At 41.0% G+C, this 20,056-nt stretch overlaps 1 protein-coding gene across 9 annotated transcripts in view; it reads left to right on the top strand.

The window, feature by feature from the left end:
- Positions 1 to 20,056, top strand: part of LOC109974783 (C-myc promoter-binding protein-like) — a 75,605-nt gene that overhangs the window by 42,636 nt on the left and 12,913 nt on the right. For 3 of the 9 annotated variants that reach the window (XM_020625168.1, XM_020625167.1, XM_020625166.1), the window contains 15 exons: positions 2,290 to 2,423; positions 3,074 to 3,206; positions 3,328 to 3,534; positions 3,735 to 3,863; positions 6,068 to 6,209; positions 9,882 to 10,010; positions 10,258 to 10,350; positions 11,521 to 11,640; positions 11,918 to 12,067; positions 12,259 to 13,412; positions 14,550 to 14,787; positions 16,827 to 16,894; positions 17,279 to 17,454; positions 17,887 to 18,054; positions 19,334 to 19,499. In XM_020625168.1, coding sequence (XP_020480824.1) covers positions 2,290 to 2,423; positions 3,074 to 3,206; positions 3,328 to 3,534; positions 3,735 to 3,863; positions 6,068 to 6,209; positions 9,882 to 10,010; positions 10,258 to 10,350; positions 11,521 to 11,640; positions 11,918 to 12,067; positions 12,259 to 13,412; positions 14,550 to 14,787; positions 16,827 to 16,894; positions 17,279 to 17,454; positions 17,887 to 18,054; positions 19,334 to 19,499 — 3,207 coding nt within the window. The remainder of the gene's footprint in view (positions 1 to 2,289; positions 2,424 to 3,073; positions 3,207 to 3,327; positions 3,535 to 3,734; positions 3,864 to 6,067; positions 6,210 to 9,881; positions 10,011 to 10,257; positions 10,351 to 11,520; positions 11,641 to 11,917; positions 12,068 to 12,258; positions 13,413 to 14,549; positions 14,788 to 16,826; positions 16,895 to 17,278; positions 17,455 to 17,886; positions 18,055 to 19,333; positions 19,500 to 20,056) is intronic. The other 6 variants (XM_020625173.1, XM_020625170.1, XM_020625169.1 and 3 more) reach the window with 2 other exon arrangements.

Raw genomic sequence — 20,056 nt, 5'->3', positions numbered from 1 at the left:
GCTTTCTTCACCAGTTAGGATGTGTTCAGACACCAGGTCAGGTCAGATGTGATGTGGATACCCAGGAACTTGATGTTATCCACTTGCTCCACCTCCCCCGTGTATGAGAAGAAGAGCATGTTTTGTCTTCCTGGACCTCCTATAATCCACAGTGACTTCCTTAGTCTTGTTGGTGTTCAGGACAAGATTGTTATCTGAACACCACCTTGTCAGGTGCTGGATCTCCTCTCTGTAGTGAGTCTCATCATTGTTTGAGATGAGACCCACTACGGTGGTGTCGTCTGCAAACTTCACTACTGTGTTTGTGGGGTGAATGGCATCACAGTCACGGGTAAACAGAGTGAAGAGAACTGGGCTGAGCACACAGCCCTGTGGTGTGCCTGTGTTCAGGACCAGTGTGGATGATGTGCAGCTTCTGATTCTCACCACTTGAGGCCTGTTAGTGAGAAAGTCCTTAATCCAATGATGCAGTACTGCACAGATAGAGGCAAGCAGGCAGTGAGAGTGACAGAGCCCAGGCCAGGCATAGAGAGGAGAGAGGTGATTAGGAAAGTATTTGTGCACTTTGGTGTTGTCCAAGAGTGTATTCTGGCTCCACATATTTATAAAACATTATTAATTGGAATGATAAATCCTAACAGGTTCATGTAGTTAGTTTCATAACACATAAAAATGTTTATAGCGCATGCTTATAATGTACCATATATAGGTTATGTACATCATAAAAATGATTGTGGTTTCTTGTGGATTTGTTTTCCAGGGTAGTAGAACCCCCAGACTCACTGCCAGACTTATGTCCCCACCACTTTCCAGGTCAAACCTGGGTTCATTCGGGTATTCCGGCTTCCTCCCACAATCCAAACACATGCAGCTTAGGTTGATTGGTGACTCTAAATTGCCCCTAGGAGTGAGCGTGCTTGTCTGTCTCTGTGTCAGCCCTGTGACAGACTGGCGACCTGTCCAGGGTGGACCCTGCCTCTCGCCCAATGTCAGCCGGGATTGGCTCCAGCCACCCAATTCAGGATAAGTGGTATAGATAATGGATGGATGTTTTTGCAAATGTATTAAAAATAAAAAAACTAAAATTTTTTTTTATACAACCCTTTACAGACCCTTAATTCAGTACTTTGTAGAAGTTCCTTTGGCAGCAATTACAGGTTTGAGTTTTCACAGTCTTTGCACACAGTGGTTAAGTATGTATGATCTGTCATCTTCAGGTCTCTGCACAGATGTTCTATGGGTCTGGGCTTGCTGATCCTAGAAGCCCTGTTACACAGTGCTGCTGGCATTTTATTGTACTTTTAGCATTGTGGTTTAACCTGGTCTCAGAAGCATCACAGAAAATTATATTAGCCTTTGATGTGCTGTACTAGGCACAGGAGAAATAATGAAAATTGTCTTAGCATAAAAGACTTAGACTGCATCAAAGAAACTGTTTATTGTTCTTTAGTCTCACACTCTTAGGTGCTTTGACTGAGGCTGTTATCAAGCTTTAATTACTATCCAACCAGCTAGATTGAATTGTGAACTTTCAGTAAGTGCTTCTACTTCTATTCACCATGAATAAAATCATTGCTTCTAGAATTAAAGCCTGTTATTAAGCACTTCTCAGTTTAATATGCTTCACTCCATGACCCTTAATTTCTTGTGTCCACCATAAAGCTGACATCTCAGGCTTTAAGATTCGCTCGGAAAACTCAAAGTTTTATCTATAAGCTCCACCAACAACAATATTGTAGGAAAATATGTAAAGTAACTCCAAATGTCATTGATGAAAATAAAAAGTTTACTTACTTTATTTATGTTTTTCACCATCTAGATGTTTTTATTCTGACAGGTTTTTAATAAAAATTGGAGTATTTTACCCCACCATACAGCGTCCATATCTTCATAAGGGGCTATAACATGCTGGTAGAAACAGTAATTTAATGCTTCTGTCAAGGTAGTTGAAGGCTTGTACTTACTATGCATCAGTCACATAGGACTGACTGCAGGGGACTAATTCACACAAGAGCCTTTACAGTCAGATCTCTTCTACTGTAGAAAGTCAGTTTATACATAAAGCACTCTGCTACTGTATGTAATGACGTATGATGTGGTATGAATACTGGCTGATCTTGAGAGTTTTTTTTTTTATTGTGTAAACAAAACTGAAACAATTTGAAAATTTATATCAACTTGCTACAGGCTGAAACGCTCCTATGCAAACACTGAAACATTTATTACACAGTATAATGCAAGGTACGAGCATCCAAGCATTTCTGTTCCTGTTTGTGTGTTTGTCTGCAGGTGGACAGTGACAGACCAGAGGATAACAGACTGATAGAGACTGATGAATCTCAGCGTAGTGAGCACACAGTCTTCATCACACCTCCGGAGCTGCCTTCTCTGCCTGAGGGAGAGGAATATCCACTCTGCTACAGGTAAAAAAAAAAAAAAACAATTCTTCTCACATTTTAATGTTTTTGCAACATTCTAACACATGGCCATTTGAAAATGAATCAGAGTAACCAAGCTTTCAAATTAGAAAGGACAAAATGTGTAGTCTTGTTAGATTTACTAGTTACATGAATCATGTTCTGACTTAGTGTTTTAAACATTCAACAGGCTGCTACTAGGATTTTAAATCATAATGTGGAGTTTCTACACACACAAGTTTAATATTATTTGTAAATCCAAAAGATGTACTGCTTTGCTGCTGAGTGCCATCTCCATACTTAATCTTTCTTGAGACTTTACTCAACACAGGACAGACACCTAACAACAGGAAGAACATTGAAAAATCTGAATAATAAATTGAGATGAAAGTTGATCTAATCTGTGAATGCTGATAAGGATATGTGCTATTTGTATTCTGCAGTGTTTCACTCGGAATATATGTCTTTGTAGATAATTATAAGGAAGCCTTCAAATATGCTTGTTTTCTTTGCTACTGCAAATGCTTGATTCCTCATGAGTTTAAATGAAAATGGTTTTAAGAATTTTAATTCTTAGTATCCATGTAAATAATAACTAGTTGTAGCAGTATGTATAGGAAGACAAGGCGTAAAACTGTGCTTGCTGTCAATGTCAGGTACAGTGGTTTCCCAGTGTTAAGTCTTGACCTGTTTGATCCTGTGGAGGGCCTGCAGACTCCCTCCTCCCGCCTTGCTGCCAGGCACAGCTGTCCCACCAGCCCTGCCCCCATGTTTAGGCGCACAAAGCAGGTTAGCACAACAACGGTTAATATAAAACCTTTGACTGTTATTGTGTGTGTGAGATATATCTCCCCCATATCCTTGAACCTGAATCGTGCATTAAAAAAACCTTTTTGTTTTTTGCCCACAGGAGATCAAATTGGCACAGAAAATAGCTAAGAAGTACTCTTCTATCCCTCAGCTGTGGTCCAAGTGCCTGCTCCGTCATTGTTACGGTCTGTGGTTTATCTGTTTGCCAGCATACGTAAAGGTGTGCCACTCTAAGGTGCGGGCACTATGCACCGCCTACGATGTCCTCAGGAAGATGCAGGCAAAGAAACTACAGGCCCCTGATGAGGTACACTGGCCATTCCCAAAAGTACCTGCTTGGCATTTCAACATATTGTTAAGTTTTACTAATTATGACAGTGTTTGAACTCACTTTATTTCAACAAAGCAGTAACCAGACATGCTCATTTTTGTGTTTTTACTGTGTTTGAACGCCCCCCCCCAAGAATAAAGTAGCTTTTTCCTTCTGATAAATGTGTTTATGTACAGGTCTGCTACCGGGTGCTGATGCAGCTCTGTGGACAGTATGGTCAGCCTGTCCTAGCAGTCAGGGTCCTCTTTGAAATGAAGAAGGCTGGAGTTCACCCCAATGCCATCACATATGGCTACTACAACAAGGTAACTACTGTAGCTTTACACAACATAATAAAGTTGTAATTAGTTATATAGATTACATTTGACAGAGTAGTTGGATGTACTGTAAGTCTGCCAATAATGGCTGTGGCTTTTATTCATGTGCACAAATTACAACATCAGAGATGGGGCATGATCTCTTTTAGCAAGTTAACAGCATCAGCTGTGTTACTTTTGTTTTTTTTAGAAACAACGGTCTTGGTTTCAAGTGTGCGTAATTGGTGACACTGACCAACAGCTACCCACTGAAGCATCTTGCACAGTAACTGATAAAATATATTGGCACTGGGACCCCCAAGTACAGTTCTACATGGTACTGTCACCCTGGGTGTGGTATCCCTGATATTGGCTGTGTTATGAATATTATTCCGAAGCAAGTTTGATTATTGCGTGAACACACACAGCCAGGTGTCCACCAGATCACTGGGAAGGGGATACTCCTATTTCCGTAAGGTGTGAAGGATGAAGACACGAGCTGAGTTGGAGCAAAAAAGTACAGTAAAAGTCTGGATAATTGGCTCCTGTACAAATCAGTCCTTATGCTGTAGTGATGGAAAATAACACTCACAGTATTCATGTCAAGTGAAATGACCTCTAAAGACACAGATCACAAAGTTAAGCTATGCCCTTGAAAAGTATAGCTCAGGAAGCTGTATGATAAAGAAGTCTGATTGCAGCCTGGATGATGATTGTTTATTCATGATTCACAATTGCCACATGCATTCAAATTATTGCACCACTGTACTTGGCTGCTAAATCGTAAAACTTAATACCTCTTCATCACAGTAATGCTTCTGCAGACATTTAGCTTGCTGACTGTATAAAAAGAAACATTGGTGACGTTTCCAGTTTTCCCCCTAGGATGTACTGTGTCATGAGTGGTCACACCTTGGTGTCAGGAATGAATCTCATGATTCTGTTATCATCACAACTTGTCCCCAGTCTGCCATCCCAGGGAACATAAAAGTAAATTGGCTGATGTGGGACTAGGCTTTCAGGATACAAAACCGCCGTAAAAATTACTTCACTATGTCTTGGCACCTGAGAGGATCTTATTTCATCTTAGAAACAGAAGGTTTGGAGGCACAAGGTGGCTGACTCTTTCACTGACACCAACAGTAGCAGCGTCATCCAACTTGAAGACATTTATTAGATCTGAAACAGCTTCATATGATTTGATGTCTTTTTCACATATGCAGCATCTTCTGGGCTCTCTGATCTGACTCTGGTGTATAAGATTAATGAAAAGAAACTCACTTTCGGCTTTTCCCGTTTTTAGGGGTCGCCACAGCGAATTGTCACACTGACGACTCGCATGTTGACATTTGGCACATGTTTTACGCCGGATGCCCTTCCTGACGCGGCCCTGATTTGAACCTGGGCCGCAGCGGCAAGAGGGCTGCGCCTTAACCACTAGCCTACCAGATTAATGGAGTTCCCCTTTAACTTTGAAGATGATATCAGCCTAAAACAATAAATGTAGTATACCATATCATGTCATATAGCTTGAAATGTCCATTCCTGGGCTCCCACACATAAACACATTACATGTAGAGCCTTAATGAATACTTAAAGGTCAGTGGCTTTGTGGACTCACTGCTGTGCTTTAGTTGTCTAAACAATATCACTGACACTATCCTCAGGAGGCCAGCCTCATTTCACCAGGTAAGAATCCTCCCATATGCAGCCAGTGTAATAAATCCAGGTCTGGCTTGTGGCATACCAATATGCTTTTTGATCACAGGGGACTTTTGAAGTATATTTTAGGCACAGACAGACAGCAGTCAGATGTGACTTGGCCACCAGCAGCTGCAATGCCTTTGCTTCTCGGATCCCAAGTGTGACTGTGAAGTTAATGCCTTTGTTGGAAAAATCATTTAAGATTATCTTATACGGAGCAGGGATTAGGTCAGTTTTACTTGGTTTAAAATATTGCGCTCAAACTGTGTGAATGAAGTTGGAACTGCAGTTCACGCACTACTCCGACTATGTTTTCATTGATTTAGTTAGCAGATTAATATAAGATCATTTCATGGTGGAAGTAATATGTGGAGTATGAAAAATACCCATGTACTTTATACAATAATTTGAATTAAAACCGACTCTAGCACTGCCAAAAGAAAATGTTAACAGTAGTTTTGCACTTCCTCCTCTTCCCTCCCTTCTCTCTCTCTTCTCCTCATGACCAGACAGTGTTGGAGAGTACGTGGCCCTCCAGCACAAGAGGAGGATACTTCTTGTGGATGAAGCTAAGAAATGTCATTCTGAGCGTGGCACAGTTCAAACAGGCACTACGGCGACATGGTCCACTCGCTCAGAGCCCTCTGTCAGGTAACTGTGGTTAATAACACTCTGCATATCCGAGGAATGAGATGCTGTTGTTTTTTTTTCTAAATTGTTTTAATTAAGAGAATCTGAGGCAAAGACATGGATGAGCTTACAAACTTGACACATTTCCAAAGTTGTGGTTTTTATGTTTGCATTCTTTAATGAAACAGTTTGTTTGTTTGTGATCCAAAGCGGAGTTAAACTTGATTACCAACTGAAATTAAACTGCATGTTTTTGTCCACTACATCATAAATATATAAGTGGTCTGGAAATCAGCAGCTCTGTGTTCCCTTTTGAGGGGAAAAACCACAAACCTTTAGGGATAAATTTCCATTAGTTTTGCATCAGTTCAATGGACTATCACAAGATTTAGATTTCTGTAGATAGAAATCATATCTGGACACAGCCAATCAAATGTTGCATAAATCAGTAACATCAATGTTGTATCATAGAGTAGACAGTCACAGTGAAACAGCCTGGTACACAACACAAGAGCCACAGACACACAACTATTTTAGTTTTCCTATATGTCCATCTTTAACATTTGCGATCCTGAAGACACATCTTTTCCTTTTCAACATACATAGCTTGTTGAACAAGTGGCCAAACATTCACCGGGAAAAGTGCACTGCTAACGTTGGTTTTCAGGCTAGAGACCTAATTAACTGCTCAACTGCAGAACATTAAACAGAATGTAAAATGTCACTTCAGTCCAGTTACTGTACTGTAGTTGCTGGTGTGGTTCTACTCTTGATGTACGGTAAAGCTACAGAGCAAGTTTGTTTACTTTGCTCCTTCTTCCCTTTGGTGTAACACTGGTACTCTGGCTGCCTGCCGTCTGCTGTCAAACACAGACGGTGACATGCCCCTCCAGTCAGCGTAAAGGAAAAGGAGTATTTTGAATATTTCCCTCAGTATGTTTTTTTTCTTCCTTTTTATGATACAACACTATTAACAATATCTTTAAAACACACTGACATTATTTTAGAGTACAACAAGGATGTCAGAACGCACTTTCAGCTGGACCTTTAACACCTTTAAACATACCCCTTCACATTTTCAAAAAATGTGAACCCAGATCAAATGTGAAGTCTGTAGAGTGGGATCACAATCCCAGGGACTGCAAGCGGATTTAGTATTACATTAGGATTAAACTTTATTGCATTGATGTACAGTATTTGACTTGTTAACCTTAACACTGCCTATCTACATTTGAATAATAAAGGTATCATCAAAGCCCAGTGCCTTTTGAGGTTGTGGTTTGTGCTCTGTATTTTTTCTCTGGCCAAAGATTAGGAACTACTGGCTGTCAAATGCCAACAACTGTCATTATCACCATAATCACAATTTTTCTTTTCTTTTTAGTTTAGAACAGTTGTGTGTTGAGTTGTATTTTTATTAGACATTTATGTAGACAGTTTAAAGTTTTTATTGGCATCATCCATTACTGTAAAATTAACAAATGTACAAGAAGCTCAAAGGTTTTATGCATGAGGTGGGGAAAAACAGTATAAACATGACTAATATAATACAGTTTAGTAGAATCTTTATTAAAGGAAGAAATTTGAAATTCTCTTGCTCACATTGCTGTCTGTTTTTATGCACTTGTGCAGCTACAGACATTTTTAGTCAACTATAAATACGGTATATAGGTAATGACAGCAAATAATACAAACACATGGAAACATGCTTGCACTGTTTAAATAAAACAGTTAAGATAGATAATGATAAATACTAGATATAATCTAAGTAGATAATGTTTAAAGACTTTAAAAGATAAATCGAAAGCTAATATTACAAACAATACAGTCTCAAATAGACGCATCTAATTTCAGAGAAGAAAGTCCAAACCAATACCATCAGAGTTGAAAGGTGAAACTATGAAGTGTGGTGAAAAATATGGTAAATATGAATATTTAACTCCCCTGCATGCCAGTGAACACCTGCACATCCAGTGCATGCTAATCCATATCCTGCTAATCCCTGCTTTTTTAACTCATCAGCACTGTGTTCTTAAAGGATGAATTCTGGATTTACAGGTCCATCTTTAAACAATATTGACATTCCTTTATGTTCCACACCAGCCTTGGAGCTTTTCACCTGGAGCACAACTGCACTGTAAGAAATAGCAGATAAATTGCACGGCTCTTGTTCTGTGCAAAAATGCACCCCAGTTTGACTGAAGGTCTTATGATGTTTATGCTAAGCTGTCAGTTTGGTATCTTTCAAAGTTAGTCTATGTATTTATAGTGTAATTTCCTTCACTTTGTTTCCCAGGATTGTGGTTGGTTTGTGGTGGACTGTATACAGGTTTTGTTTCTTGGACCAGCTAATTGCTCATGTGTTACAGAGTGAATCAGAAACACTGTACAAAGATAGTTATTGTACTGTATATTGGACTTGGAATTTGAGGAGGAAACAACATTGTGTGGTGAAGCATAGCTACATGGGAGATATTTATCTTATTGTTATTGTAGCTCCTCTAGTCTTGACCAGTGCAAATCGAGACACTACTAGAGTGGTATTGATTTTAAGTAACTACAAGGAGTTATAGAAAAGTAGAACAGCTGTGGTGGTTTATTGCATCACCATACAGTAAATGAACAATACACAAATGTGTGCACAGTGCTGTGTTTGCATATAAGGAATGAACAAATATAATAGAGCTCTTTCTTTTACTTTCAATACAGTGGATTCACGTTTATTATTATATTAACAATATAAACATTCTACGTCCCCCCCCCCCCCCCCCCCGGGCCGCGGTCAAATTGTCAAGCGTTGACCGGTCCGCAGTGATGAAACGGTTGGGGACCGCTGCTCTAGATTACCTTTGCAGCCATCATAACTCCAAATAGTGTGTAATTATTTCAGAACGATAAAGCCCGATATCACAAGGAGAGCCTCTTCCTGAAAAGGAGAGGATAGTTCATGAATGCGCACAACTCCTGTTCACAGTCAGAAAGTTAGGACAATGCATCAATAAAAAAATTTGATAGAAGATTTGTTTTTCACAGTGACAATGCCTCAAATCCTACCTTACATGTTCGAACCAGAATATGAAAGCGGTCAACACGATGAACAGCAGCAGCATTAATTAATCTGAATGGTATGTGAACTGATGAAAAGAGATTGGTAACACTAAACAAAGTCATTGATAATGAACAGCACAACCCTCGCCAGCTCCTCTTAGCTCAACTGGTGATGGCACATTCGTGCTCTTCAGAGTTGTTCTCACAGCACCTCTCCTCATCGTCCATGAAATGGGCTCCACATACTGTATATGTAACTCTGTCAGCTTGTCAAATAATGTAATTATGCTGGATTATGAGCCACAGCTTGGACCTTTCACGATGTCTTGGGGAAAGCCTATCGAATGTAGGGCTGGATGTTGATACTGATCTTGGTTCAGTTTGATTTGGAGTCCTTTAATTTCACTTCAGTTTACTTCAGATAAATGCCTATGATGCATCAAGTGCTTCTCAGAATCTTAATAACTTTATCTACATTCAACAAGTGAGAAACACTGTTGTTTCTTGAGTATTGTGTAAAGTTCACATTATAGACATTTAAAGATTTTTTATAAAAAATATTCAAAAGAATAAAAAGAACAGTTAACAGCTTGTGGAACAGAGAAGGTACTCAGCATCAGTTAACTCCCTGTTGTCTTTGAATAGATGGCAGCGACCTGGATGCTGTGAGTCATGGCAGTTTGGATAGCTCTGCTGACACTAACCTGGCTGAGCAGGGCCCCTACCCCACTGACTCCGTCAAAGTAGACCCCACTGATGATAGATCTAGCACAGGTACACAACATCGCTGCTGCCTTACTCCATCTTTTGTGGCCAACCATCTGTTATACATCTCTTTCTTTCTCTCAGTAACATTTTTTATCTTCCTTCCTCATTTGTCCCACTCACTATTTTCCAATCTTCCTTTCATCCCTGTTGTACATTTATGTCTTTCCCTGGTTTTGTGGCTGTGGTGTCTGCTCTGCTCTGTCCCAAACCCTGTCTTTCACTCTGGCCCTGCCTGTGTTGCCCTTGCATGCAGTTGGTCGTGGGGGCGGCAGCGTGGGGGCCAGGGCCCTGGCGGCCCACTCACACTGGGGGGGCTCTGAGCTCAGAGAAGCCACCGTCCACCCAGGTAAACCTCTTTTTCAGCTTGTCGCTCTTTTTCTCCAGTTGCATTTCTGTCTCATCTCATCTGCTCTGCAGCATTTTTTTCACTTCTTCAGCCCTCTTATTGTCACACGTTTTTTCCCTGTTTCCCTTTGTGTGATCTTGCCTCATTTTTTTTTTCCACTCTGTCATGTGTCTATCAACGCAGCACAGTCGGCTGCTGCTCCGTTGCTCATCTCTCTTTTGTGTCTCTCTCACTCTCGCTCCTCACTTCAGCACTGAGTGATTTGTCATTGCCATCAATTATGGCAAGTCATTACCCAGAAGCACATTCTTTTTGATTACGGAAATAATTTTAATCATGGAGATGGCACCTCTGCAGGAGGCTTCACTTTGTGTGCAGAAAGAATGAGAGAGAACCACATCTCATAGCATAGCAGGAGGGAAGGACACAATGCTCAGTTAATTAATTATTATTATTGTCCTGGAGTGAGTTTTGTCATGCCACCAGTTTATCTATACTGTATTCCACTTGAGCCACGCAGCTTCATGGTTTATTTAGAGAGGACGGCCAGAGAGGTTCATGTGAAAGATGAAAGAGGAGAACAAATCATCAGACAGCTGGTTGCCTGGAGACCCAGGGAAGATTTAGAGACAGAAGGAAGAGTCAGCCTGGAGTGATGGCAGGTTTTTTATCCCCTCAATGTCAAGACTTAACAGTCAAATTCATTAGCAACTGTGGAACTGTAGTTTGTTTGCTCACAGTAGTGTAGATCTGTAAATGCCCTAAAGAGGGTTATTTTATTCAGCACAGCACAGCATAGCTGCTGTTTCTTCCTGCAATAACTCAGCAGTTACTATTTTTTTCTTATGTCTGTTTCATTTATGTCTCCTACCACAGTGAAAAGCTACATTTTTTTTGTAAAAAATGTTTTGGTCATTTGTAGTAGATACTATGAAACTAAATTACACTTTGTTCAGTAATAGGAGAGATATCACACAGAGTGGCATTGAATAGCAGTAAGTTTGAGCTCAAGGTGCCATCTTGAAAATGTTGTACTTGAGTCCTTCCTTCACAGATTTATCATTAGCTGTGTTGTATATTTGTATGATTTTGTGCTTTAATATCTTGTTATTATTGTGTCACCATTCTTTTTTGTAGTCAGTGTCTTTATCTGTTTCTCTTGTTCTTTAGGAGATCAATCAGATTTGGGTTACAACTCACTGTCCAAAGAGGAGGTTCGGAGAGGAGACCCCAGTGCCCAGGACTCTGCCCCTGGCAAAGATGGCAAGAAGGAGAGCGACTGCAGCTCCTGTCAGTAATGTATCTGATCTGATATCACTGTCTACTGTAACTTAGAAAAATATACTGTATCATTTGGCACCACTGTAGCTGCACAGGATTTTCCCTTCCTCTTTCTTGATCTTTCTGCCTCTTCCAGAGATGATTCATTCTTTTTTCTCATGCACAACAGAGTATTCAGATGTGTGGTGTCCTTCAGTGAATTTCAGAAGAACAATGCTGTTTATCAAGGTGTGCACATAGTAGTAAAAAAAAAAGACATTTTAAATAGTAATATCTGTGTTTGTAGTGTCAGAGACAGAGAGCACAAAGGGAAGTAAAGACTGCCTTCCTCAGCTGGACATGGAGGCCCCTTCCTCCTCCAAAACTTGTGGAATAGTTCGCAGCAGCTGTCCATATAACAATTCATCCTGTAAACCAAAGAGCTCTACAAGCACAGGTAAAGAAGAAAACAAAATTAATCATTTGCAAAGTGGTAGGTAATATGGGTAACTGATGTTTTCCTTCATTGTAAGTTCCCAATGTTCCTCAACATAAAAACCTGAGTCTTCTAGATAACTTACCAATACTCCAGGTTGTTATGGGAATCAGCTTTAATTATTTCAATCCCCCCCCCATCTTCTCTCTAAGGCCATGTTGCAGGTCTCCTCTTTACTTCCTCCCTGGATGAGATTGGCGAGGTCCAGACCAGCAGTTTGCTCAGGAGACATAAAAGTGCCCTGGAGGAGGTAGTTGGCAGTACCAGCAGAGGCTTAGCTTTTGAGTGGCAGGGTGGGAGGGGATGCTGGCTGAGCAGCAACACGGTGGGCAGCAGTGGCAGTGGCACCACTGTCCTTGGCCTGGGTATGAGTCAGGGTGAAACTGACCCAGAGAAGATTGCAGGACACCTGGGTGCAGATGCCAAAATTCTCTCCAGCGCCAAATTTATTAGGAGTAAGAGGCCTAATTCACTGGTTTTGGGTGGATTAGACAAGGTGGCTGCTAAGGCAGATGCTGTCAGAAGTTGTATTCACAGAGAGGCGGAAGAGGTGATGGAGGGACAAGACTCCAGTGATGAGGACAAAAGTAATATAGACACCATTTTTGATTTGGAGGATCTGGATTTGGACAATCCTACCAAAGGCGCTGGCATCAGCTTACACAAAACCAAAAAATCTTACAAGAAACCTGTCGAACGCAGCGTAAGCTACAGTGACATGAGCAATACGACGTCCAGAGGAACTGTCAAGCGCACAGGCATCAAGACAGGCTACGACCCTCTATCCCTGCTGGCAGCAGAGTCACAGTCTAAGCAACAAAATGATGATCAGTACCTAGAGGGGGATGACACCAGCACACCAAGCGCCCGTAGGCATCTGGCCAAGGAGATTGAGCTCTACATGAACCACATGGGCAGCCCACTGAGTAGTCGCACACCTAGTCTGAACCTGCAGGTCCCAGCTGGCCCCCTTCTACTTCACCCCTCTTTGCTCTCTGCTCCCTGCAGAGCCAGCCTGCCCCATAGCTCCCCCCTCAGGACGGTTGGAGTACCACGCTCTCACACATACCACCCGCCCTCACCCTCCCAACCGGTCTCACGCCAATGTCTGTTGTCATCACCCCCCTCTTGCAGCTCTAGCACCACCCCCAGCCCTGGACCCAGTCCCTGCAGAGAGAGAACAGACAGGATGAGCCCTGTGTCACCTTCACCCTCCTCTTCTTTCACTCTGGACACTTTGCTCACACCAACACTGGATGTGTTCAAGACCAGTGTGTTCTCTGCTGGGAAGGGCGTGGCAGAGAAGGCAAGCTCCTGGTATTCTTGTCTTGCTACATATATTACACCTACCAAGATATACAGTCTTGCTGTCAAAGTAAACTTAATGGTGTGTGGTAATGCTCACTGCATTTTTAATATGAATTTTCATACAGAAAATGAATGGCAAGCATAAGATGCCTAGACTAGGAAAAACTAAAAAAAAAAAAATCAAAATCACTGGGTTTCTCAGCCTCTTCTGACCTATGCTCCTATTTTTAGGCCCCAGGATCACTGTGATAAGATTTTTAAGTTGCTCTGACACTGTTATGTTTTAAGAGCAAGAATACTTCAGATAGGTTCTATAAAAAAATTCACCTGATTTTAAACCTACAGTATATTGTGTATTTTCACTGAAAAAAGACAGATCACACACATCTCAATCTATTTGTGTAAAGTAATGCAATGAATGCACATACAAGTGTAATAAATGGGCTGCATAGAAACTGGTGTATTATTGCAGTATAGATCATTTTCAGGCTTCATTAGCAGTGGTCCAAGATAAGTTGGAGTGCTGCTGCCATCTTGTGGTCCTGAGTGTCTAATAGTAGTTTTCCTTTGGACAATATGTACGACCCTGTCTTGGCCAAGTGTATTGGTAAAATCCGCTCTCCAAGTGATATTGTTTCCAGAATCGATCAATAACAGCCATAGAGAAAAAACTAACAAACAAAAAGCAACTCTTCTAGTGCAGACAATACATGTCTTCAGTTTTTTGCAATCACTAATCCATAGTCAGTGCCAGAGCTCACCTGGGGTTGGCAGGGAGTTGATATCAGGATATCAACCCCCTGCCAAGATTTTGTTTTATTCTGTGATAGTGCTGAAATGTAGCTTGGAGATCTGCCAACATGACTGTGTGAACTCTTAAGTTTAGCTTTGCTTCTGTTCAGTTTTAGACAACTGTAAAAAGCCAACTGTATTGTACCTGAGGTCTGTAAATGATATCTTTAGATAAGTTATTTGTGTAATTAAGGTCATGAGTACCTCGTGTGAAGAGTCTTAGTTGTTAGTCAGTGTTTAACTTTGTGTAATTGCTGAAAGAATTATAGTTTTAAGATTAGACACCTGTGTAGTCCATGATGACATTAACCTGCCCGGCTCTCTTACATGCATGTTCATCCAGGACAGTCACAGTAACCGTCTGAGCACATCCTCCCTTGGTATTGGAGACCCAGATTGCTCCTCCTTGCTGGATGAGGAGGACTGTGGGGAGTTAGAGAGGTCCATGGTCTCTCCACAGAGGAATGGCCCTATTGGCCCCATGGGACCCTGCAGGAGCCCCAGACACAGCCCCCTCCGCAGCAGACTAGACAGCCCCACTGCAGGCTCCAGCTTTGGGAGAGCCACATCTCTGCTCCCAGGTAGGAATGACTGTCATCCCAGTGAAAATGATGGTGCAGAAGTTTTCTAGATCCAATCAAAAATCTAGTTTCATTTTGTCAAATACAGAAGACTGGTGACTGAAGAAACATGACATCAACTTGTGTTGATAGTTTCTGTTATAGTGAAATTCCAAAAAAAGTTCCTTAAAGGGAGTTTTTCCCTCCTCCCTGTCGCCAAGTGCTTGCTAAAGGGGGATTTGTTGAGTTTCCCCTCTAAAACAATAATAATAGTATGATCTAGACCTGATTTTGTAAAGTGTCCTGAGATGACTTTTGTTGTGATTTGGCGCTATACAAATTAACTTGAATGGAATTGAATTGAATGTCATTTTTATTATGTTTTTGGGTTGTCCGTCCATCCATAGAAATCTTTTGAATGCAATATCTCAAGAACACTTTGGGGGAACTTCTTCAAATTTGGCACACATGTCCAGTTGGACTCAAAGGTGAAGTGATTAGATTTTGGTGATCAAAGTTCGGTGACCTAACTTCTGTTCCATACCAGTGAATTTGACTGGTTGCTGGAGGCATACAACCGAAGCAGTAGTTCTATGTTATTCTTTGCAATTTTTTTATGTCAGTTTTCAGTGAAGAAATAATTAAAATTGCAGCATAAAATCTTTGTTTGGAAATAAATCAATCACTTAATGGAAGAAACCTCCGACAGACCCCGGCTCTTGGTGGGCGGCATTCTGCCTCGACCAGTTGGTGTGAGTGGATAGAGGAGAGAGAATAGAAAAAAAGCAACAATATGCAACAAACAAACACAGCAACAATGAAACACTGATCAGGTTGATGTGGCCGGTGACTGTTCATCAGAAATGTAGAGTTCCAGAGCCAGGGCAACCTGCAGAAAGGTACAGGGAGAGAGAGAGAGAGAGAGAGAACACACACTACAGGAGTTAGTGATGTGTAATGGTGGCATATAGATACATGGAGAGAGAGGAAAGGAGAGGAGAGGGGAGGAGAGGAGCTTAGAACATCATGCAGCAGTCCCAGCAGTCTAGGCCTAAAGCAGCATAAGTAACTTTTTATTTTAAGACTAAGTGTTCTTTGTTACTACGTACTTACATACGCATGTGCTGCGCAAAGTGGCAGCAAGTTACAACAGCTGTGTCCTCGTTGTGTTCTTTCCCGTGTTTCTATGAAGTTCTATTCTTATGTGTCTGTTCTTATGGTGTTATGTTGATTGTTCTCTATTGCTGCTGTAACATAGAAATTTCCCCACTGTGAGATCAATAAAGTACCTACCTACCTACCTACCTACCTAAGGGAGGCTCAGGGACACCTGATCCAGCCCTAACTATAAACTTTATCAAAAAAGAACGTCTTAAGTCTAATCTTAAAGGTAGAGAGGGTGTCTGCCTCCAGAACTGAGACTGGGAGTTGGTTCCATAGGAGAGGAGCTTAATAGCTAAAGGCTCTGCCTCCCATTCTACTTCTGTGGACTCTAGGAACCACAAGTAAACCTGCACTCTGAGAGCGAAGTGTTCTGTTAGGATGATAAGGCTCTATGAGGTCTTTAAGATACGATGGAGCCTTGTCATTAAGGGCTTTGTATGTTAGGAGAAGGAGCTCTACCATGGGGCCTTTTTCAGAGGGGCAGACATGAAAAACTGTAAATATATTCATATTTTGAATGTTGTACTGTAACTCTCAACTGAATATTCAGTTCTTTATTACCACAGGTGCTTTTTGTTTACTGAGAATGAGAGAAAGCATTAGATGGAAAATATCAGGCACAGCCTGTTAGAAGAATCAGTTAAAAGGCATAAAATACCCCAAAAAAAGCATTAAATATGTAATATTTTTCTTTTTTCTTAACAATAAAAACATCTCACCAAGAGAAGTCCTAAAGCATCAATAAGGAATGCTGGTCATGTCTACAATGATGATGGTTACCTCAGAAATGTGTCAGTAAATATGTACTGTACTACAGGTGACATACTGACTCTCTAGCTGTTGTCACATATTTGGGTCATTCTTCATAATCTAACCTTCTGGCGTCCCTCTGTCAGACAAGTCGGACCTTGGCTCTTCATGCTACACCAGCAACACCAGCATCTTCAACAACTACGCCATGGAGGTAAAACTACAAGGTGGAAAGTAGAAAGTTAGAATTTAGCTACTGGGTCAAAGGAGACTGCAAAAGTCAAGAAACCAGAAATAATGTTTGATACAAAACATCTTTATGCACAAGTTAAATGTCTTTTTAAATAAAACAAATGCATAAAATGCCTCTAACAGTCTCTGCTATTTGCTTTCTGATAAAAATACAATGCTGTAACATTTAAGTTTTTTTTTTTTTACTTTCACTGGAGGCTGCCTTTAGTACAGTTTGTCACAATCAGGCATTTGTAGTTCATATCTTATGAGGAAACACAGCAAGAGGAGAATGATTTCTGTTGTGTACCTTGTCAAGACATAATCACTAAACCAGTGTCTTCCTCTGTGTGTTGGCTGTTTCTAGTTATTGATCTCCAGCTGTTCCCGCTGTAAAACATGCGACTGCCTAGTGTATGATGAGGAGATCATGGCCGGGTGGACAGCAGATGACTCCAACCTGAACACCACCTGCCCCTTCTGTGGAAACCCCTTCCTGCCCTTCCTGAATGTGGAGATCAGGGACATGCGAGGACCCGGCAGGTAAACATGACAAAAGTGTTTTTGTGTGACAGGTAGGAAATGATCCATTTCAGTAGGATTTTTAGATTATTTTATATTAATGTTTTTTCTGCTAATGTATTTATTATTGGCTTTTTCAAGATCAAGTGTCTAATAGTTCATTTTTATAGCATATTGCCAAAGTATCACATGACACCAAGAATCAGACTAGGCCACATGTAGGACTCCCAGAGATTCCCTCCTCTATCCAAATCAGTGATTCACAGGGATCAGTAGTTGCATTGTTACAAAAAAGTGAACAAAATTAAATGAACTTGTAATCAAAGCAAGTTTATTTTCCCATGTTTAAAAGACACAAACAGGTTATATAAAAGTCCAGAAACATGAGTATTGACTTTCAGGATGTTAACTGATTTCTTTCCTCCGTGTGCCTTTTTTCTCTCACTCCCACAGGCTTTTCCTGAAGGTTAGTCCATCAGTGGATGAGGGAATGACGTCATCATACTCTGCTTCCACTGGTTTGGACACGGGGACGTCCACCTTGTCCACGCCCTGTCCCACAACAGCTGTCTCCCCTCCCTCCCCTGTGATTGCTGTCCAGGAGTACTCAGGAAGCGGAAGGTACTCACTGTCACTCAGTGCTGCTACAGTAAATGGTCTTATACTTGTATAGCGCTTTTCTACGCTATACACACTCAAAGCGCTTTCACACTGCTTGGCCATTCACCCATTCGCACTCACAAACGCTCACACATTCACACACCAGTGTTATCACCAGGAGCAACTGGGGTTCTGTGTCTTGGTGAAGGACACTTCGACATGTTGACTAGACAAGCCGGGAATCAAACCGCTAATCCTCCAGTTAGGAAAGAACCTGCTCTACCTCCTGAGCCACAGCCACCCCCAGTACATCACATTCTGAAGAGCAGAATGAAAAAAAACTTGTAGTTAAGTCAAGGGTAAAAATAAATAAACAAACATTCTTATGGAAGTTTGAAACAAGAGCTTTGGCGGTGACATTACAGACAATATTTTTTATGACATTTACCTACTATCAGACAAGCAATATTATTGAATGAGGGAAACTCGAACAGATTACATGTTAATTAAAATGTTGCTGTACAACATTATCTCTATCTACTGAGAGCTTAATGAAGTTAAAGGACTATTAAAGTACTGTCAAAACTTTAACTATACTATTAAACCTCGGGTCCTGTATTTTTTATGCATGGCCACACATCATCTCCTTGAATTCAGAAAAGAACTGCTGTACATCACTACAAATGTGAATATGCAGAATAACCTAATTACTTTTTCAATTTTCATTTCCTCAGGATAAAAAATGTACACGTTGTTGTTGTGAGGCATTGTCAGATGTGGTGTATGTTTTTTTTCCAGCTCATCTTCATGCAGCTTCCAGTTTGTCTGATTACACAATGCTTTTGAAGTAGGGATTTCCTTTAGCTGCATCCAGATGTTCCACATCTGCATTGTAAAAGAGCAGTGTGCAGCAGCTGCTCCTAACAAAGCTCTATGTGCACATGTGTGGGGAAGGAGAGCCCCCAAGCTTGTATTGAACCCCTCATGAAATGTGTGACTGATAGGGATGAACAGCGCATGATGCCCAGATAGCAGGCAGAAATAAAGCATTGTAACTTGGTGTGTTTTGCGTTTTTGGTCAAACATTATTGTGATTTAAACATCTAGATTCTGCTTGTCAGTGTGATTTTTCTAATTTAAAAAAGTGAAACTATACCACACCTTGTTTAACTGCTTTTCAGACTAGAAATACATTTTCTTCAAAAAGAAAGTCACAGCCCCCTTTGACACTGACTGTGCTGAGTTTTGTGTTGGTGTTACAAGCTGTCTTTGCTTTGTCTTTTTGAACTCGATCAACCAGGGCTCAAGGTATCAACATCTTCGCAGAGTGCCGGCAGGGAGTGATTTCCCCTGGAGCGCCCATGGCCCGCAGTGTCAGCGCCTTCAATCCCCTGGATGAACCATTCGAACCCAGCTGCTGTGTGCCAACATCAGGCAGCCTGCCCAGCCGTCTCAATGAAACAACTGTATGTCTCACTGATGTTGGAGTATTTCAGTCAGTCAGTACTGTTGAGTAGTTCCCTCCGAGTTTTACTCTAGTCATGATGAAAGATTCTGCTGAATGTGTTGCTTATAGTAACAACCCCACAGACAGTTGTACACAAACTGTAGTTTCCATCAGCTCCATGGTGGTTCGGTGTGTTTCATTAGACTCGTTTCAGTAGCAGCAGACAGACAGTGTTAGCGACTACCTGGTGAATGTAGTGGAGCATTTAGCGGCTTAAATAACTCCTTCAGGAGTTGGAGACCAGAGCTAACAGAGTGAATATTAGAATTACTGTACATTTATCATGTAAAATGTTAATGTTCTTTCTGTTCACTGGTTGCGTAAATAAGCAACTGATTTATAACAAATGGCCAAAGGAAAAAAAAAAAATCAGTTATTGCAGGTTTTTAAATCAGGTGTATGTAAAAGTGCATCATCACAGTGTGTTGGTACATTGTACTGTACATATCAAAGTTAAAATTACATTGTGATAGATGTAAAAAAAAAAAAAAAAAAAAAAAAACTATATATAGTCGG

Source organism: Monopterus albus, unplaced genomic scaffold, assembly GCF_001952655.1.
Source record: "Monopterus albus unplaced genomic scaffold, M_albus_1.0 scaffold348.1, whole genome shotgun sequence".
Lineage (NCBI taxonomy): Eukaryota > Metazoa > Chordata > Actinopteri > Synbranchiformes > Synbranchidae > Monopterus > Monopterus albus.
Note: the sequence above shows the minus strand (reverse complement) of the source record. Positions and strands in the feature narration are given on the sequence as shown.